We start from the raw sequence: 21,272 nt of genomic DNA on the forward strand, positions 1-21,272 counted from the left end.
AAAAACTATAGACTTGCTGGCTCATGGAGCTATTTGGAGAGTGAACTTGAAAATAAAAAATGTTGAAAAAACCTAACAAAATGATATTTTTTTAAGAAAAAAAATAAATAAATCTAATTTTAAAATCATTATATTTATTGAGACGAGTGCAATATATACTAAAAATAATTATTTATATCACACTCATCTCAAAATAAATTCATTAATTTTGAGATCTATCATAACATAAAATTTTGATCAGAATAGCTGTGATTTTCTCTCTATTTAAGGAACTTTTATTCTATCTAGTGAACGTACGCAGAGGAAGGTTCGGTTTTAGGCAAAAAAGCGCCTGCACCGAGTTTTTTTTTTCAGTGTACCGTACAGGCGCTTTTTTGCCTAAAACCGAACCTTCATCTGCGTACGTTTATTGGATAGAATAAAAGTTCCTATTTAAGGGGCTTTGGATGTTCTTGTTCAACAAGACAGGATTTGTCCATGTGGGAATGTATGTAAAAGAACAAATTTAGGGCATCTCCAATGGAGAACTCCATTTTTCACGGCAAAATACAACAAAACTCCAAAATGTTGTGGTGCTACTCCAATCGAACTGCATTAAATTTTGTGCAGACAATAAATTCTGTCCGAATACCAATAAAAATGCACCACGTTATCCTTTTACTGTACCGCGGCTCGGTACCGCTCGGTACCACAACATCCGGATGTAGAGCTGCATCCGGCATCCGCACAGAATAATTTCTCCTCTCAACAACACCTTGATTCTGCGACTACTTATTCCTCAATTATACAGCATAAGTTATTTTATTGCATCATCTAAAGGAAACAAAGTATCTATAATTACAGTAACATCTCAGGTCTCCAAAAAACAACTATTTCTAAATAAATCTACATTTCTCATATACTTGTACGTCTAAACTATAAATAAGCTATAAATGGACATTAATAATAACTGATACAAGATAAAAGCAAAATAAAAAAGAATTGATGTGAAAGAATGTGAATGTTTTATTGTTAAGAATGTTCGAAACTAACCAAACCCATGGAAGCTTGTAGGAGTACTGGAGCTTGAAATTGTTGGCAGCTTTAAAATAGCCACAAAACCAGACACTAGAGAAAAAATGGCAGCCAAAGCGAAGGCAGGGATGTTACCACCTCCGAAAAAAGCATCCCAAGGCCCAGCACAAAGGGAGACGATCATCTGTTGACATAAAAGACGCTGGTGAATAAGTATATATAGACTGTCCAAAACATGATTTGTCTAAGTTCATAGTAGTTGTAAGAGCATTGTAAGGATGGAAAGCAAGTGAAAACAATGATAGAAATTCAATTTTTTAAGTCCTACTTCTCTTTCATACTTCGTTTTCTTTAAAGTCGCTCCAACTTTGATTTTACTAATACGACGATAAAAACAAAAATCTATATTTTCATTTAGCATGCTAAGATCAGTAATATCGATCGAGCTCTCACAAACTTTATTTAAAAGTTTATGAAAATATCTCATCCACCTATGTTGAATATCATCTTCTAAGAAAATTAATTTTTTATATTCATCCTTAATTATTTCACTCGAACTAAATCTTCACCTCTCACATCTCTTTGCTTAGCTAACTTATGCATATATAACACAATTTTCGTACAACTCGATTCTTCTAGGTCAGCTCAAGATGCTTGCTATGCAACAAATATGCCCTTGACCAGATGAGTTTTCTTTATGATCCTAACAACAATTTAAAAAAACCAAATTCTAGTCCAATAATCCAATTTATAAATGTTGGCTTGCAAGCACCTTACAATTTACAAATTACAACTCTTACCCCCCATCATCACCGATACACTCAAGCACGCCACATTATTGACATGTAGGAGTTTCAAACTCATAGTCCATTTCCTTTTTTTTCCTTGTCATGTCAACTAGATATACATTAATCCTAACAAAACTTAGGATCGCTTTTGTTTAACGCCACCCAAACCCCAAACCCTAACCGTCGGCCTTACCCTCCCATGGATTCAAAATTGATTGTCTTGTCTCTTTAATCCCCTTAATTGCTTGGGCCCACCTCCTTAATACCTAACCCCTCTCTCTCTCCTCTCTCCTTGGCCGGCTCCTTCCCCCTCCTCTCTCTAATTAATTAGGTCCCATAAATTAAGGATCTAATTAATTCAATCCCATCCCCAGTTTCCCTCCTAATTCCCACTCGTTTCATATTCAAATTTCAAGGAAATTACTCTCTAATTACTCACTTGATCTGAAATTATTTTCAGATTTAACCCTTTTCCCTTCTTCCCCTTTGCTTGGCTGAACCTACCCGATCCCTTTCCCCTCTCACTCTCTACATTCTCTCTTAGACAATCATGCATGGTCGACCGGGATGTTGATCATGGGTTCGTAGAGGATTTTCTCGACCGGATCGACATTCTCCGATCTCCATTCTTCGATTTCAGTTTGGACGTAGACGACTCCGTGGAAAGCTACATTGAACGCATCATCTTCACGTTGGCACTGTCAATTGAGGAATACCTCCCAACCGGATCGTGGATAATCGTGGGATGTCAACCAATCCATCCGCGCCGGCTACCTTCGGTGAACTCTTTATTTTCCTCATTACTTTCAATTGTTGATTTTAATTGATTCACTGGGATCATGTTAGTCCTCCGTTAAAGCCTATAAATTATAGAGTTGTGTGAGGGATCCTTCATAGTACTAATCTCATTGTTAGTCTAGGGATTTCTTGTTGAAACTTTCCATGTATGCAATGTTAGACTAATTGATTGTTGTACGGTCTTAACCCCTACATATGTGATTTAGCCTAAGCTTACGTCACCGCTTTTTGTGTTTTATGTTGTCGTTCGAAATCACTATAAAGATATAATTATTGTGCTTTAAATATTAAGCGTGTAAATTCCTTAACCAAATCATCCTTGCATGTACCTTTCACATCAGCTTGAGAAAGAGAACAGCTTAAAAGCAAATGTTCATTAAGCCACAAGTTGAGAACACGTTGGCAAAGTTCAATTAATAAGTGTAAAATTAAGCCACGTTAGCAGATACTCTAAAAATCAACTTAAATGGGCAAAGTTAGCATACCTGAGGAACAACTATTGCAAGATTTAAAACGCCAGTAGCCAATCCTGAGCATTCATTGTTAATATACCATAATTAAGATCCAAACTGAAAGAGGTTTATATTGAAAGGCATTGGGTGCAATACAAACCTTGGCCGCCTCCTGTATCTGCCGTCAACTCAGCAGTAACAGAAAATGGTACGCTATATGTTATCTGCAGCACGTTAAAACAAGAAAATGAGTTATCTGGAGAAAAGAAATCAGACAGGGCATGGTTGAAAGAAGTGGTGCCTGGTGCTTACAGCTAAAGGAAATCCGAGAAGTGAAAAGATGACTAATGCCGCAACCTTAATGGCCTGGTTCGCTCCAACTACACGCTGAATTCCTTTGGAATGCTCACTAGAAGACAACAAACTTACAATTGTTGTTGCTGTCATGCACACAAAAACAATGAAGTTGCTCAAAGCCCAAAGTAGTTTTGCACCCATTTTCTGACGCATTGGCTCAATTAGGAGGGAGGTCATCCCAAGCACAACCTGATTAGAGGTTTAACCTTGAGGATTCCGCCACTATAGAGAGAGAGAGAGAGAGCGAGAGAGTAAAAGCATGGGTTCTTACTGAATTCAATAGTAAACCGAAAGAACCTTCTCTAACACCATTTTGATAAGCTTCCATTTCATTTGCATTCCCCTTTGGATTCCCATGGTAGACTTCACGTCCCATCCAATCAGTATCAAAAAGGAAAAACGGGAACCATGACAACTGTTTATATAAGATCTCATAGTAGTTACAACATAAAAATACACTATATGAATTGAGAAACTAGTAAGTCAAATATCAGCGGAAAAAATGATGGAAAATGGAATTTTATAAGCCTTTTAATAGACATAAAAATGATGAAAGTTCCTAGTGAAATATGCAATGGGGAAATACGCACCCAGGTAAAAGCCATCACGATGAGCACTGAATGCATTCCAGGCGGCAAATGCCTCAAACTTGTTAAAATGTTAACTAAGACTGCTGACGGCCCATTTTTAAATGCTTCAAATTCATCCTTCTCAGCACTAGAATCGAATAATGAAACATCACCAGAGTTAGATTTATGAACTCCCGCATTGTTTTCATAATTTTGATCAACCTCTGCCCTCTCAAATATTTCATTTGGTAATACGAAGCCATTTTGCTGAGTTTCTTTCAGTAAAGGGGCAGAATCAGAAAGCATCGGTACAGGTCTAGCTCCAGGTGGAACTTCTTCAAGGTTATTTTGCTGATTATCACTCAGTAGTGGGGATGAGTCCGACAACCTTTGCAGGGGCCTAACTTCTAGCGGTACTTCTTTAGCATAATATATCGTTATCAGCATACAAAACATGAGAAAGGCCTGGCATGAGAAGAAAAGTTTACTTAAAAGTTTTTAGAGGATTATAAACGGATTGCTCAAATTGAACATAAAAAACCCTGATAAACTTCCTAAATTCACGCTTCATAATCAGCCTAAAGAAATACGAGAAAATATGAAAGAAAAGTATGTCAAACTCATCATGGAGACATTAAGTATAATTTTGGAAATAAAACACGTGGTGCACCAAAACCAATTATATAATTTTAATTTTGCTTTCGGATTTTTTAAATTGCTCACGATTTTTTAATTAACCAATTATATAATTTTTTGTTCTCAGAAAATTAATTAATAATTCTAATTAATTAATTTTGATTAATTAGTTTTAACTAACCAACTAATTTGATTACTTAATTAAAATTGATTAACTAATTTTAGTTAATTTCAATTAACCAATTAATTTTGATTAATTAATTTTAATTAATCAATTGATTTTAATTGATTAATTTTAACCGACCAATTAATTTTGATTAAATAAATTTAATTAATTAGTTTTAAATCAATTGGTTATTTTTAATTAATTAATTTTAATTAATTATTTATTTCAATTAATTAACTTTCATTAATTAATTTTTAATTAAAAATAATCAATTGATTAATCAAAATCAAAATTGCTCTTCAGCTGCTTCAATAGAGAATCTCCAATCTCCCGAGCGATTCCATAGTAGGTTACGTTTTGCCTATTTCATCAATAATTTGATGTTTTTTCATATTTTCCCGATCAAATTTGTATTTCCGTTATAAAAAAATGAGGATAACTTTGTTTTGGTAAAACTTTTACCGCGTAAATTTTTATATGTTATAGAGATTGTGAATCCGAACATTTTGAGCATATTTTGAAAAATTTTCACCGGGTGGTTTGAAAAAACTGTGATTTTTTACTACTCAAAAATTTATTTTGACATCTAAAAATAGTGCTTCAATTTAATTAAAGCTTCATAATGATATTTCACACAATCTCTGATAATTTAGTTATGTTTGAAAATTGTGAATTTTTGCTCAGTAGTATTTTTATTGCCTACCATTACGACATTTTGATAATTTCTGAATCGAGTCCAATTATGCTTTAATTGATGAAATGCATTGAAAAATATGTTGTAAAGTGTTGTGATGAGATGTCAACTCCAGTGAACCACTGCTGTGAAATTCTGTTATGTCGGCGCCAATGGGCTACCAAGGTGGGATTCTACTACCGAAGTGTTGTGATGCTAGCGCTAGTGGGCGACCGAGGTGGGATTTTGGTCACGAAGATATATGAAAATTTGAGCTTAAAAGTTATTCTGATAATAATTATGAATTGTTTATTTATAATTCAGTTAGTTTTGTATTTATTTAATTGTATTCAATTTTATTATACGAATCAGATCAGTTTCAGTTATTTTAGTTTTAGTTATTGATTTTTATTTTAGGCTACGATAGCCTACTGAGCCGTATTAGCTCATCCATGTTTTTGCTTTTATTTTCAGGCTCGGGGAAGGGTAAGGAGCGAGTTGTAGTTTGGATAATAGGCTATGATATGTGTTGTAGGTATGTTTTGGTTAATTTTGATTTTTGCATACTTGACTTTTATTTTTATTATGCTCTCTGTTACCAAGCGCTGTTATATATAACCTTCATATTATATGTTTGTGGATGATATATAGAAAATCATGTTGAGATTCAATAGTCTTCTATTTTATATTGCATTCAATAGTGACTCTGTGTAATATATAAATTGAAAGTTGACTCTGTGTAATATATAAATTGAAAGTTTTTGTTGGCTCAAGAAAAACGGCACGAATCCCGCTTTGCAGCCATAGGATTCTATTCCCCTTAAGTTAGATTGTAGTCAACCAGATTTGCCCTGAGAGTAGTGTCAGGGTTTAAAGATCTGGGGTCCTTACTTCCCATGAGCGTAAACACATAAGAGAGAACTCTCGATTAAGGATGAATAGATTTTAGATATTTTTAGTCTCAATAGTGTAGAAAATGGAGGTAAACCCGATCAAGATACCATGGTTCCATCGTCCCGGGTATACCGTAGATTTTAGTCTACCAACACTAACAATGATTGCTCATAGTGTCCATGGAATCTGATTAGTAGCCATGGGTTGCCTCCTCTCAGAGATTCGGAGTAGACTGAAGTGGTTAGATGTGTATTTTAATTTTATTGGGTGTTTTGGGTTTTACATCTATTAGAATACCCCAAATTAATTTAGTTTGAAATTTATAACTTCGTTTAGAAGTAACCCATGAGTTTGGTTTGAAGCTGGTCTTATGGCTTCTTTAGGAAGTAGCCCAGGTATTTAGATTTAGGTTGAGATTTACGGCTTCCGTATAAAGTAACCCAGGCATTTGATTTGAAATAAGGCTTACTGCTCTATTTATGAGTTGCCCAAAGATGGGTCTTACAACCTAACTCTACAGTGAGGTTGCTTGTAGGTTTTAATTATTTGGATAGGACTTATTATTTCCCTTAGGAAGTTGCCTTAAAAGCGGGTCTTACAACTTAATCTTTATAGACTAAGATGCCCATAGGTTTAAATTTGATTGTTTGGAATTTAGGATCATCGCTATTTATTTAACAATTTTTCTAAAACGTGGGACTTACGACTTCACTTAGAAGTAGCCCGCTAGTGGGTCTTACAACCTAACCCTATGGTTAGGATTAGGGGTGCAAACGAGTCGAGTCGAGCTCGAGTCAGGGGGTGTTCGAGCTCGACTTGTGAGTCCAATATCGAGCTTGAACTCAAGTCAAGCTCAAAAGTCGAGCTCAAGCTCGACTCGCGATACTGTAACGAGTCATCGAGCTTCTCGTCTAGCTTTCCCGCCCGACCTTTTGTTTTCTCGCCCAATTTTACCAATGCTAATAAACAGCTACGACATTCCAAAAAAAAAAAAACCGCTTTGGGAGAAAAAAAAACTGCTACGGCAGTATAATGCTTCTTATTATATTATTTGTTAGGAAAAAAAACTGCCAACATTTGTTAGCATTTATTAAAATAGATATTTGAGAGAAGACTTTTGAATTTTTATATTAAGTTGCCATTTTGGTAGAAAAATACTGACATCAAACATATTTTTTAAAAACTTAATTTATTACTTATAAATATAATAAAAAAATTGGCTCAAAGTACTATTTTCGAGCCGGCTCAAGCTCGAACTCGAGCTCGTTTACGAAATGAGCTTGAACTCGAGCTCGATAAGCTCAGCTCGCGAGCCCATAAACGAGTAGAGCTCGAGCCGGCTCGGCTGACTTACACCCCTAGCTAAGATGCCCGAAGGCTTTAATTATTTGGGTAGGAGATCCTACGATAGAAATTCCACATGTTTTCAATATAGGAATCATAATTATTGTATTTCAAAGCATTATTTAAAGATGAAATTCTCTCTTGAAGCTTTTGCCTTAATTTTTTAATAAGAGTTGTCCATGTGATTAGATTGGGTAGGGGCTTATGGTTTTCATTAGAAAGTAGCCTAAGTTAATGGGACTTATAACCTCTACTAAGAGTAGCCTAAAGATTTTAGTTGGGTAGTTCTTATTGCTTTCTTAAAAGTTGCCTAACGATGGATCTTACGACCTAGCCCTGTAAGCTAAGGGGCTGGGTCTTATAACCAAGCCCTATAGACTAGGATGCCCGAATGAGGGGTCTAGGGTTGTATTATCACTTAGTTATTTCCCTCAGAGGTCGGACTTACGACTTCTATTAGAAGTTGTCAGAGGATGGGTCTTACAACCTAATTCTTATAAATAAGACTGCCCAAAGATTTTGAATTTGATTGTGTTTGTTGAGTTGACATTAGTGTTTTGAGATGTTTGACACTTGCGTTAGTGTTTTAGTTGTTCTGTGTTCGTAGACTTTTTCCTACTACAGTAGTCCACTATTCTACTCGTTTTCTAGCACTGTTACTATACTAGTTTTTTAGTACTTAGTTTTTCTTGCTTTCCAGTACTTTGTTTTACCTGCAATAGCTTAGATTTATCATCATTCATTCAATTTATTTATGATGTACTGACTCTTCATTTATTTGTTTGCAGGTGTTCGTAGTCAGTAGTTACAGTAACCGGGGCTTGTAATTGCAGAGGATAGAGCCCACAAGTAGCTTTAGGAGCTCATACATGGGAGCTTTGGAGAGCATGCAGAGGAGTTCAGTTTGAGTGTATTGAGTTGTTTGTATTGTTATTGGAGAGTTTGAGAGTTTTAGGATTTGATTTGATTTGTTTTGAGTATTGGAGAATGTTTTGAGAGTTATTGTGAAAGTTGTACATAGCTCATTTAGTGTGAACATGTTCTGGATTTTATTTGATTTAATTGCACTAATTAATTATGAATTAAATGATTTGTAAGTTAAAATTAAGTTTTATTTAAAATTAAATGCCCAACATGAATAAAAAATGTATTTTAAAACTGATATTATTAAATTGATTGTTTGATAATTATTAACTAAATGCAACGAGCAAATTTACTTCATGGATTATCAAGTTTAAATGATTTACTCATTAGGCTCCTTTTAACTGCTCAATTAAATTTAATTAAGAAGTTGTAAATTATCATTTACTTATTCAATTGAATGCTCTCCAATTTGTATGAGTAATATTTTCGAGAAAATTTCGGCAACCTCCCGGCGTCACCTCCCCATCGAGGGAGAAATCGGGGCGGCATTTGCCGAAATTTCTTTCTACCCGAACCTAAGGTCAACGGCGTAGGACCTTCGAATTTAAATCATCCTACCATGATCTAAGATCGACTGCGTGGGGTCTTCGAATTAAAAACATTTTTTATGAGAAATGCGCTTCCCAATGCTAACTTCACTGACGTTGGTGGATTTGAAGTTCTCCTTTGTGGTTGAAGATTTGGAGCCTACACACATTTGGTAGTTTGCTCGATATCCCTTCTTTCCACTGGAACTTTGATTCTCCAGACATTTGGGAGAATTTCGTAGACTACGGAGGTGGGACCGGTGTCGGTTGTGTCGAGTATGTCGGTGAGGGATTTCGTCTGATGTGGAGCCAGTCGTGTGTGATAGTTACAGTCAAAATTGAATTATTTAGACGATAGTTGAAATCACTATTAGCACCCGACGACTTGCATCGGGGTTTGAGTGAAATCGAATAGTAATAAAGGAGTCGAAGAAGTTAAGGTGCTTGTGCCTCATGAAGCAAGGAAATCAGACATCAACAAAGGAGCCCGAGAGCGACTCGTGTGATCTCTATACCTGTGAGGCGTCGAAGTCGGACAACAAGGGAGCCGCAGAAGGGACGTGCGATCTCTACCCCTCCTGCGAAGAGACGAAGTCGGACATCAAAGAGGGAGCCGAAGTCGAACAACAACGAGCGAGCCGAAGTCGAACATCAAGGGGAGGAGCCGAAGGAGCGTCGCATGCAACCTCTATACCTCCCGCGAAGTGACGGAGTCGGACAACAACGAAGGAGCGGAAGAAGCTACGCGTGCAATCTCTTCTCCTCTTGCGAAGCAACGAAACCGAACATCAATGACGAAAAGAGAAGATGAAAGGCGAACCCTAGACTCCTCCTGCGAAGCAACGAAGTCGAACAGGAACGACGGAGTAGAAGCGAGAGAGCGAGCGTACCAGAACGAAACAGTGTGTCGTTTGGCGAGGTGGGGCCGACGGAGGCAATTGCTTTTCATGCGTTCAAATTTTTTTTTCTTTTTTTAGTTAACAGTTTTATTTTAATACTTCTCCAATTAGATCTTATGATCAGTCTTGTCATAGTTTCGGATTATATCGGATCAGATTGTAACAATATGGTTGTTTCCATGATCTTAATTCTACACTACATTTAAGCAAGGTTTGACAAAGTTATAAATTAAGGATGCCACAACCACACAAAATAGAGGAATTCCTTAGTTCAAAAACTCTAGTAAAATGTTAATATTAAAGAAAAAAACTCACTCCTGCTAGCTATTACAAAAATTTAACTACAAACTCGCTCATCAAATGAAATTTATTGGCAGATAACTGCCAAAGGATAGATCTATTGAAGTTTTTCTTCATCTTTCAAGTGGTAGGAAGCACCTATCTATGACTACAAGAGATAATTTCACAACAAATAGAAAAAATTCTTGTTTGCAGCAAAAACGAATGAAAGAACAATTCATCTATATTAATGAATTTACCACAATGATTTCATGTCCTTCATACTTTTAAAATAAATTGATGAGCACGGAAAACAACTCAACATATGGATATACCAAGCAGAGACAAAAAAAACGTATGCCAATATGAAAACCACCACTCACCACAGCAACTAAGAAAGCTGCCTTCAAGTTCACACATGCCTCACAGCAAGCTCTACTAGCCAAAAAAGGGAACAACCTGCTTAAAAGAAGGAATAAGATTATATTTTGGATGACAAAGTACGTTCTTAAAATACTAAAAAGGAAAGAACTATTGCAATAAAAATGCTGCATTTTACTGCATGGCAAATAGGTAATTTTAAACATTGAACACGACAACATTGGAGCTGTCTTTGTGAGATGTCATGGGAGATTATCATCATTGTAGTCAATTTTACAGCCATTGGTGAATTCTTGACTTGGGCGCACCAAAACAAAAATTTAAGGACTTGAATATATATAAAAGAGAATTAAGGGGGCAAATAAACGACATGAAGTGCCAAAAAGCAAACAATGAAACTCATAGGGCCACTGATGGCCTCATCTACATTCTGGTTTCTTAAAACAAGAAGTTAATCTACATAATGCTAAGGAAAACCTAAACAAGCTTAGAATACATGTAAAAATATTAGAAAAAGGAGTGCTGATGTGATACCACTAGGAGTTACTTGAGAAATTAAAAATCGATTGATCTAAATCTCGCTAATGTAAAATTATTGCTTGCAACAAAGAAAGATCATAGAATTCAAGCTAGTCGGTTTGCTTAGGCAAAGGAGTGCTCTTGAGATTAACCAAACAATTCAATCAAAATTCAAAGATAAAAGTAAATGTTACAAGCTCATTACATAATCCAACACTTAATAACGAGAGGTTCACCTTGAGTACCTTCTCACTCAACCACTCGTAGGCTTTAGCGGAGAAAGATGAACCATACGAAGAAGGATATTACCACTAGGTAGACGGCGCCGAGGACCTTCGTTGACGAAGCGGTAGCCGGTGGTTGAGGAGGCGGTGGGTGGCCGACGATGATCCAACGACTTGGTCGAAGATGCTCTTCAATCGACAATGTCAATTGGTACAGGATGTGGTCGATGTACCCTTCAATAGTTTCGTCGTTGCCAAAGAAAATGTCAAAGTATGGGGATCCAAGGATATTCATCCTTCCTTCCTCGTCGAATATGAATTCGTGGTCGATTTCAGGATCAATCATGCTCCATTGACAAGAGAGAGGAGAGAACACAAGGAGGTGGAAGTAGGAGAGAAAGTGGTGATGGAGAGAGGGGCCGACGGCTTGAGTAGGAGGGAGAGGGGTGGGACGGCTTGAGGAAGTGGGGAGGTGGCTAGGGTTTGAAAGGGGAGGAGTTTGGAAATAGGTAATTTGAATTTAATTTCAGTTTAAGTGAATTTAGAGGGAAATATTTTGAAATTAAATTCAAATTTCAAATAAGGCTTAGGGGTTAAATGAGAATTGAATGGGAGGAGCCCATCATGGGGCTGGTGGCTTAATGAGGGGGAGGAGGGGATTGGGTTGAACATTGCTTTTGCATTCATCTAAAAGTGGCCATTACAAAATTCTTACAAAAACCAAAAAGGAAGAAAAACAAAGGACCCTTAACCCGGGTCGCACCCAAAACTATCATCCTCAAGGATGGAAAAAAACTCTTGAGGAATACATATATTTTGTATATCACCAATATCCCAAACAAAACTATCCTCAATCGCTCTTTGAGCGCAAAAATGAGCCGCCATGTTGTGTTCACGGTAAGTGTGAACAAAGAGAACCTTTGAAATTCCTTTAGCCAGTTTAGCTTGTCTCCCTCCTCAGGCCGGTGTCCCCATTGCTCTCGTTGCTGGCACTTGTGCATGAACTCCATCACGCTCTCGTTATCCCCCTCCCAATGACACCCTCCACATCATACATCCATTGCAAAAGCAACTTCTCGATAAAATATACAGCCATGATCTCCACTTGGGTGCTGTCCCAGTGGGTAATAGTCCATCCTGCCGCCACAATAAGTCTTCCATGATCATCCCGGATGACAATTCCGATCCCCCCAGCATTGTTCCTACGCAGAGCACCGTCAACATTGATTTTCAGCCAACCAGTAGGAGGGGACACCAAGAAAGAGAGTGTAACAATCCAGAGGATTGGCGAGTGACCCGTTGCTCCCGGTATAGAGGAAAAAAACATTGTGGTGCGGAACCGAGAACTCTAGCAGCCAACGTGGTACAGGGGATCACGGTCTTGCCATGCTGGATTGCATTTCGATTGCTCCAGCTGTGATAGACCGCCGCACAATAAAGCTTTGCCCACCGCGATCCAACCTTCAAACTCCGCATGAGCTCCTCGAGGGAAGAAAAGCTAGGAGTAGGGAACCCCCAAGCATCCAATCGTAGCAAAATGTTCTTGAGCTGTTGGTATTGAGTGGTGATATGATCCAGATCCTCCAGCTGATTACATCCGATCGGGCAAGACGTCGCAGCCCCCAACCCCCGTCGATGCAGCCACGAGAAGGTGGGTAGCAGATCCTTGGAAACCCGCCACCAGAAGATGCGTTCCCGAGATCGCAGTCCAATTTTGAAGAAAACATACGCAGGATCGTTCTCCCCATGGAACTGCGAGTTATAGCAAATTGACGACACAGACGTTCCTAACGGGCATTTAATAAGTTCCAACGAATCACGCTCAGTATTCGCCCAGATCCGCACCTCACAGATTCTGTCCACAAGGGAAGTTCCAAAGCATTGTAGCAGCTTTGGGCGGTTCCACCCCATTCCGGGATTGATAAAATCCTCCACCGAGCAGCCATCAATGTCCTCAATGTTGCAGTAAGTAGGCCACAACGAGATGGGGATGTCCAATATCCACACATGATTAACCACATCAATCTCCTCGCCGTTTGCCACCTTCCAGCGGACACAATTAGACAAGCTATCAGCCCCGTTGCATATGATTTTCCAGCCACACGAATCCTCCCTGTTCCGATCCTGTCCCCAAGGCCAAGCCCCGTATCTATGTCTCATACATCTTTGGAAGAGGCCTAATGGCTTACATAAAAAATCCCAGGCAATACGTGCTCGCAACGGGCCAATCCAGTTCCGACTGGCATGGAAGCCGAGACCGCCCAAATGCTTCGGCTTGGTAAGGTTGCCCCAAGCCGCATAGTGCAGGCTCTTATGACTTGGATCATGCTCCCAAAGAAAGCGACGGCATATTCTCTCCAATTCAGCAAGAACCCCCCGAGGAACAAGCATATGAGTCACCGCAAATGTCGATAGCGAGAGCAGCACCGAATTGAGCATAGTGATTCTGCCAGCGAGCGATAAATGTCGTGTCCCCCACGCCAGTGTATAATTGTGCAGTTTCAGCAGTAAAGGTCCAAAGTCCGCCTTCGTCAAGCGACGCATAACAAATTTGATTCCAAGGTAATCCATCTCCTCCACCTTGCGGCATCCAGCGAGTCTGGCTAAGCGGTGTTTGGTGGAAGATTGCACACGTTTGCTGAAAAGAATAGCCGACTTGTTCCTATTGATTCGCTGTCCCGTCCAACCGCAGTAGTCTTCCAATATGGTTAAAACCTTCCTCACATTGGGGATAGTAGCACCTGCAAAAAATAACACATCATCAGCATAAAAGAGGTGGGACACGAGGGGTCCCCCCTCCCGGATTTGCACACCCAGGTCCCGGTAATTTTGTTGGAAGTGTAGTGACAGGAGCTCCGAGCAAAGAATGAACAAATAGGGAGAAAGCGGGCATCCCTGTCGGAACCCACAGTCAGCCGAAATCCCTTCCGTCAGCATGCCGTTTACCAAGATGGTGAAACGGGGAGCAGTTACACAATTTAGCACCCACGATCGGAATCGTAGAGGGAAGCCCATCTTCAGTAGTACCAATTCCAAGGTTTAGGGGATTGGGGGGAGGAATTATTAGCTTCCAAACAAGTCTTGAGAATTAGAAAAGCTAATATTAAATCCAATCTAATTTAATTTCAGATTGGACTCATGATTATATACTTTCCTTATTTGGACTTTTCAAATATGAAAATTATTTGAAATTCAAATTTGAATTTTAAATGAATTCAAATGTTTCCTTTTCTTGTCTGAGCTAATCTAGGGAGTCATTATGATGATTGGAATCATCATAATGATGGGGAGTGATGAGGTGGCCGGCGGCAAGGGGAAGAGGGAGAGATTGGCGCCGGGTTGGGGCGGGGAGAGGGAATAAGCCGGCGGGTGGGGGTTGGCGCAAATAGCGCGCGCTATTTTAAACACATGCGCCTCGCCATGAACATGGCGCCGTAGGTGCGCCGCGCCGTGCGCCATGGCGCGCGCTATTTTGCGCCATTGACAGCTATGGTGGCGGCTAAGGGATTAGGTGGGTGGGGTGGGGGAAAGGAGGAGAAGAATACAAGAAAATAAAAGAAACCACGAGCCGCAGACTCTTCCAATGACTGGTGGGTATTGCACTTGCTCATTTTGAGCTCTCTCTCCCTTCTGTGTAGTGCACTCACAAGAAGAAGAAGAAGAAAAACACATAAAATTTCATTATCAAATCATCCTCTTCTTACAATAGATGGGGCCTCAATATATAGGCATGAAATAAAAATAAAGAAAAGACATAAATGCCCCTTGGGCTACAACTCCCATAGACTCAAATAAAAGGGTACAAACGGAACTAGCAAACAAACATAACATAAAATATAAATGCATCAAAAAATAAAGGTGCTTAATCGTAGCCGTTAATCTACGATTTCATCGTCGGTACACATGTCCGAATCTCTGAATGATGTCCTCATCAAGTGCACGGTAAATAATTATCTTTTTTGTCACATCAACACTCTATCTTAAGATTTGCAACAGGGAATTAAATTCAAAAAGCATGCATTTGTTAGCTCCTGAAGAAAAGCTCTCAAGGTCATAGACTTATGGATTAATAAGATCTAGCAATGCTCAGATTACACATATGATGCTCTATTATTGTTCTAATTATTGTGGACTACAACACATGTTTAAAATTCATTAAATAATTGTGGCTCCTTAGATAGAGGTGTCAGACTATCAATTGATGTTGGTGGTAGATACTAACCGCGTAGGGGTCATGTACCACCTAGATTATGAGTTATGATTGGACCTAGTGACTCGTGTAAGATTTTTTAACACAACAATCTTTCTAAGCAAGAATAATCAAAATGAATGATTTTGAAGGGCTCGATGCAAGAAACAATATGTAGCAAGACAAGACGCTTGATAGCTTCACGTGTAACATTGCCTTATTTTGTGTTTGTAGTCCAAGAGGTGTAGTCTCAAGGAGGATGAGAGAGGTAATATCGCAAATGAAGATGTCAACATAGCTGTGGTCTATGTTGACATGTTAGATGAAGCAAAAGTGGCTCGCAAATGGATGTATGCAAGTGTTAAGTTTGGAAAAAATAAATTGTGCATGTCAATAAGGCAACATAAAAGAAGAACGGAATTGGAGATAACAATGCATTTCAGATATTTGGCAATGAACATATTTTTAGGTGCTACATCAAAATTAAAGATGCTTTATTATCATAATTTTTTTGCAAAAATATGCATCTAAACCTGTGAAATTAAGAAATCTCAAAAATCGAAATCATATTTTTGTAAAATTAGTGGATTTCTCCTAAAAATGACAGATATTATTATTACTTGTTCAATCAAGTCTCTACTCCATCCAAATTGAAAATTATACTGAAGGAGATAAATGCAGATCATGTAGAAATTATCATAGCTCTGACATTTAAAATATGATGCATGGTATAGTTTTGAATTCTCCTAATCTACAAGTCTAACAACTTATGAAGAGCACTTCAAGATTGTTTGATGTCATTATTATATTTTTCTTTTGTACAAGACCTTATTAAGAATATATTTTTATTTTGTTTACATTTTTCTACAGAATTCTTGAGTAGCATGGGCTTGACACTTATGATTATTAAACTTATGAGACCAAAGCAGCTGCAAACCAAGATAAGCTCAGTTTTCACTCTTTCATAGTTGCAAATTTATGTCCTAATAAAAAGATAGTAAATGCATCTAAGTAAATCAACCACTAGGAAAAAGCAGAAAACATGATTTACTTCATTATATTTCAAGTTTTCAAATAACCATTATCATTAGACATTGACATGATTTGACATGGCTGTGGAGGATCTATCCTACCATCACACATCACCTCTAACTGGTTGCATCGACCACACCAACTAGTTAATAGGCCGTAATAAGACAGGTGTACTTGGGAACCCAATTTTTAATGGTGGAGACAAAGCCGCATGACCTTGAGGGGTGTGCCAGCTAGCATTTCCATACTACCCATAGGCGGCCAGCCACACCAAATAATCTCATATAAGAGTCTTTAGAAAACTATAAGTTGATAATCTTGTGTACCTGTGCCAATTCCCACTAGCACCAGATGAAAATCCTAGTATATTTCCCACAGCCATCCAAGAGCAAAATATTGCATTTGCTAAGCTGCGCTGCTCAGGACCTATAACAAGACATACATTCAATACAAATAGTAAATTTTTTGGAGATCACAATTAAAATTTATCTCAAGGTCAATTTAATCTGAACTAACCAACGAATGAGAAAGATCACCTGAAAGATCAGCCAACAGCGCACGTGCAGGACCCTATAGCATATGATAAATGACATTAAGAATACATGAAACTTTAGTTATTTTGGAATTCAGAAGTGTACCTGTACTGTATTATTTGCAAGATCAAGCATCCAAAATCCAAAAATGAACACAGCTGATGCACGCCATCGAGGACCTTTATATTTGCTGGTCGTATAAAAGCTTAGATTATGGAATAAATAATTCTAATCAATCATAAAAAGGAAGAAGATAATTGAAAAATTACTCGCAATTTTCTTGTGTATCTCCTAAGAGGTATCCAATGTCTGCAGCAAAACCAATAAATAAAACCTAAAAAATACCAAAGCCTGCATATGTTCAGACTAATGATAGTACATAACAAAAAAAAAAAATTAGAGCAAAAGCTTCTATAAGCAAATAATTGTGCTCACAGCAAGAGTTATCATCATGCACCCTACAACAATAAAAGGTCGCCTTCTTCCATATTTAGAATTGCACTTGTCACTCCATACACCGACGCATGGTTGGACCTGTGGAATAGAACTAGATTACACAGTTGACAATAAGAGTTACCACAGAAGCCGTGTAGCTTATTGTTTTTAAGTAATAGTAAACACTAAACTGTCATAAGCATCGACAAAAAAAAATACAATGAAAAATTGCTCGAAATTCAAGAGTAATTTATCAATGCTAGTACAAAAAAGAATGGAATAGGAACCATTAGTAATTAAGGGTTTCTTGATACAACTTGAACAAATGGATGCTTAAAGTACAACATCAGATGAACATGCTGTTTGGCCTATACTTTGTCTATTCTTTTAAAGATGTTTTTTACTCTCCTTTCTAATAGATGACATGCTTGCATACAAATTGAAAACAATGAGAACTATACAAACACAAAAAATGCATTCTCTTAGTCATAAGAAGAGGATTGAAAACTTGGTGGGGTTGATTACCAAACACATTTTCTAGAATTAGTCGTCAAATTATCACTTCAAAAAGTAAAAGAGAGAATTTAATGGAGCTCTGCCATGGAACTATAAGAACGGGTATCTTATATGGTCAAACATATTTAAATATTAGACTTTAAAAAATAAAAGTTAGCAAAACTACAAAATAAATGAAAATAAAAGGAATTCTTACAATGAAGCCGGTGATTGGTCCACAAAGCCAAATGAAGGAAGAAAATGCATGCTCTATTCCAAGAGTCTGCAAAACAAATTAAAATTATGTTCACTTTTCCTCTTGATGAGGTGATATATCATATAAGAAATGTCAAAGTAGAAGATTAATGCGCTTTGCAGACATCAAAGTAGGTTATAGGGAAAAGCAGTGCTCGAGAGAGCCTTGAAATATAAAATTATTAGCAACTAAAAGACTATATTGACATAAAATTGGGGTCTTAGGTTTAAATGTACATCAATGAGCAAAGTAGAAGGAAAAAAGAAAAACTCAAACTACCACATACGATAAGTACAGGCTGCATGAGTGTATGCTCACTTTTCTTAGGTATCAAAAACACAACAAAAAACAATTTTCCTCTACATTCTATTGTATAGCCGAAAACAGTTGATCACAAAATTCTTAGCCTAAGCTTGTCTAAGAAATACAAATAACACTTTGTAGCAATGTTAACAGATATTTATCCTTGCCCATGAAAAATCTTCAATAACATTTTTTGCATAAACCTCCTTAAAATCCCATAAAAAATCACGTTATGCTTCAAACTTATTATTGCAAGAGGATTCTACCACATGTTCACAACCAGCTAAAAATAAATGGGCTGTAAAATTTATCTTAAAACTCTCCAAGAAAATGTATAAAAATTAACTCAAGCAATCAGCGACGGTAAACAGAAAGACATTCACATAAAGAGCAACACTTCATCAGTATAAAATCTCATCAAGGCTCTATAATGAGATCAGTTTCGAGATATTTGTAAGAGAATGTTCGACAAACCTTAAAAGAATAGTATTCCTTATCATTCATTGCTATATTTATAGGTTCATGACTAAAGGTATAAATGCACCTAATCAATCACAACCAAACTTATTTCCATACACTTCTGGTTCATTAGCAGCATATAGTCGCTTAACAAAAGCAAAGTAACATCAAATTCTACGAACACCGATCACACAGGAGAATATCAAATACAACTTCTTTGATTTACCTTCTACTAATATATCTTAATTTACTCTTCTGGATTTCTCCGTTATCAAGGGGTTGTTTGCTATACTATTTAGGATTTAATGCCTCAAAACTTACTAAATCTGGATTTACAGTATTTACTAAATTCTACTTGGATTCGATCCTATTTGCAACCAAATAAACCTTAAATATGGTTACACTAAATCCTTCATATAGCCAAACAACCCTCTAAATCATACCGTAATCTTAAACGTACTGATGCATTTTCCGAAACAGTTGAATCCCAAACTCTTCCAATCGAAAAAAAGACGAAACTTGCAAAACTGGATCAAGATAACAAGAAATTACCTGAATGTAGGGAGTCAATAGCGATAACTGCAGCGCCCAACCGAACTGGACTCCAGCGCCGACCATCGATCCAAAAATTAGCGTCTTCAAGCTGCTTCCCTGCCTCCCGCCGGACTGCGAAGCAGAATAATCGAAATGCGTGGACGAAGACGGTGACGAATCAGACACCGGGAGCCTCGTCGGGGCCCCGCCGGTGTTCCTGTCCTCGATCTCTCCAACAAGTTCAACAAGCTCCAGCTCCGCCTCATTCAGGTGGCGGTACGGTACGCGGATGGAGACCGCGCCATCCATTCCTCCGTGTATTCGTTATCCAGATCTGAAGCACCGAAGAGGATGCAGCAACGAATCGGGAGTAAATCAAAACGGTAAAGTTTTGATGGATATAGGGCGGCTATGATTTCCCGAGCTGCTGATCGGAAAAGGGAGAGGTGAGGATAGAGGTGATGAGGTTCTTCTTCGTTCGAGAGTCAATTTTCGCCGTTGGTCGCAAATTTTGTAGCTCGGAGGGAAGGGAGCAGCGACCCGAGAAAATTCACTTTGACTTATTTAAATTTGACCAGTAACCTGTCTTATTTAAAGATAAATTTTAAAATTTAAAATTTATATTTGATTATATATCATTTTAATACTTAAATAATATAAAAGCATATGTGCAAAAAAAATATGCTTTATTCTAAATAGATTAATAATATTTCTAATTTTGTGTAATTTAAACATTTGAATATTTTATAAATAAAAAGATTTAGATGTTAGATATTCAAATATATACAAATATGAATTATGTGTGTGCAAATTCCCCGCAAATTTTAAAAGAGCGTACATTAGGTTAATTTTGTTTTTTGAGAGTTGGTCACAATTAATTTAAATTGAAATAAAAATTCTTGTTTGAAATTCGGAGTGTCAGAATTGGGTTTTGGGTCGGATTCAGGTCAAACCAGAATTGCCCCGGGTTCATACGGGTCGACCCTAACCTGACCCGGTTATGTAAATGGGTCGGAAATTCGGACTCGGACCCGACCCATCATGTTACATGGTTGACCTGACCCGACATGGTTGACGGTGGGACGGCGGACGGCAAGGCTCGCGACGAGGGAAGCCTCGGTCATGGGTGCGGGCAGCTTGAATGCAACGCATGCGGGGGGTGGGCAGGTGCAGGCAGCTCGGACGCGACACAGGCGGGCTCAAGCAAGCTCGGGCAGTGCGGTCAACTCATTTCAAACAGGTTTTTAGGTTATCCCGAATCTGACCCATTTTTTCAAACGGGCTGAATCCGGGAACATGAACTTGACCTATTTTGAAATCGAGTCAGGTATAACCCAAATTTTTTTGGTCGATTTTTTATGTCAAGTCAAATATTGACACCCATATTTGAAATATCAATAAAGACTGAGCAAACTTCTACATTGTGAGTAGCAGGATCATAAGGTTTGGGTCCAATCCAAAATTAATTGACTTGACCCGAATCCGGTCAACCTAAATCCGACTAATTTAATAAATGGATTAAAACACAAACTCAATCTCGACCCGCTAGCAACATGAATGTCCTGAATCCTGCCTTTTAACTCATTTTAGTT

General features: G+C 37.9%; 1 protein-coding gene across 1 annotated transcript; it reads right to left on the minus strand.

The window, feature by feature from the left end:
• Positions 1-782: 782 nt before the first annotated feature.
• Positions 783-20,228, minus strand: LOC110115165 (sucrose transport protein SUT4). The gene is made up of 14 exons (XM_020848310.2): positions 19,699-20,228; positions 18,346-18,411; positions 17,634-17,732; positions 17,468-17,532; positions 17,304-17,388; positions 17,202-17,235; positions 16,992-17,091; positions 10,704-10,779; positions 4,000-4,443; positions 3,681-3,824; positions 3,365-3,598; positions 3,213-3,276; positions 3,086-3,129; positions 783-1,198 (listed from the first exon to the last, which is right to left on the minus strand). The coding sequence occupies exons 1-14, from the start codon at positions 19,987-19,989 to the stop codon at positions 1,028-1,030; spliced, it is 1,917 nt and encodes a 638-aa protein (XP_020703969.1). The 5' UTR covers positions 19,990-20,228; the 3' UTR covers positions 783-1,027.
• Positions 20,229-21,272: the final 1,044 nt, after the last annotated feature.

This window comes from Dendrobium catenatum, unplaced genomic scaffold (genome assembly GCF_001605985.2).
Source record: "Dendrobium catenatum unplaced genomic scaffold, ASM160598v2 fragScaff_scaffold_1220, whole genome shotgun sequence".
In the NCBI taxonomy this organism is placed as follows: domain Eukaryota; kingdom Viridiplantae; phylum Streptophyta; class Magnoliopsida; order Asparagales; family Orchidaceae; genus Dendrobium; species Dendrobium catenatum.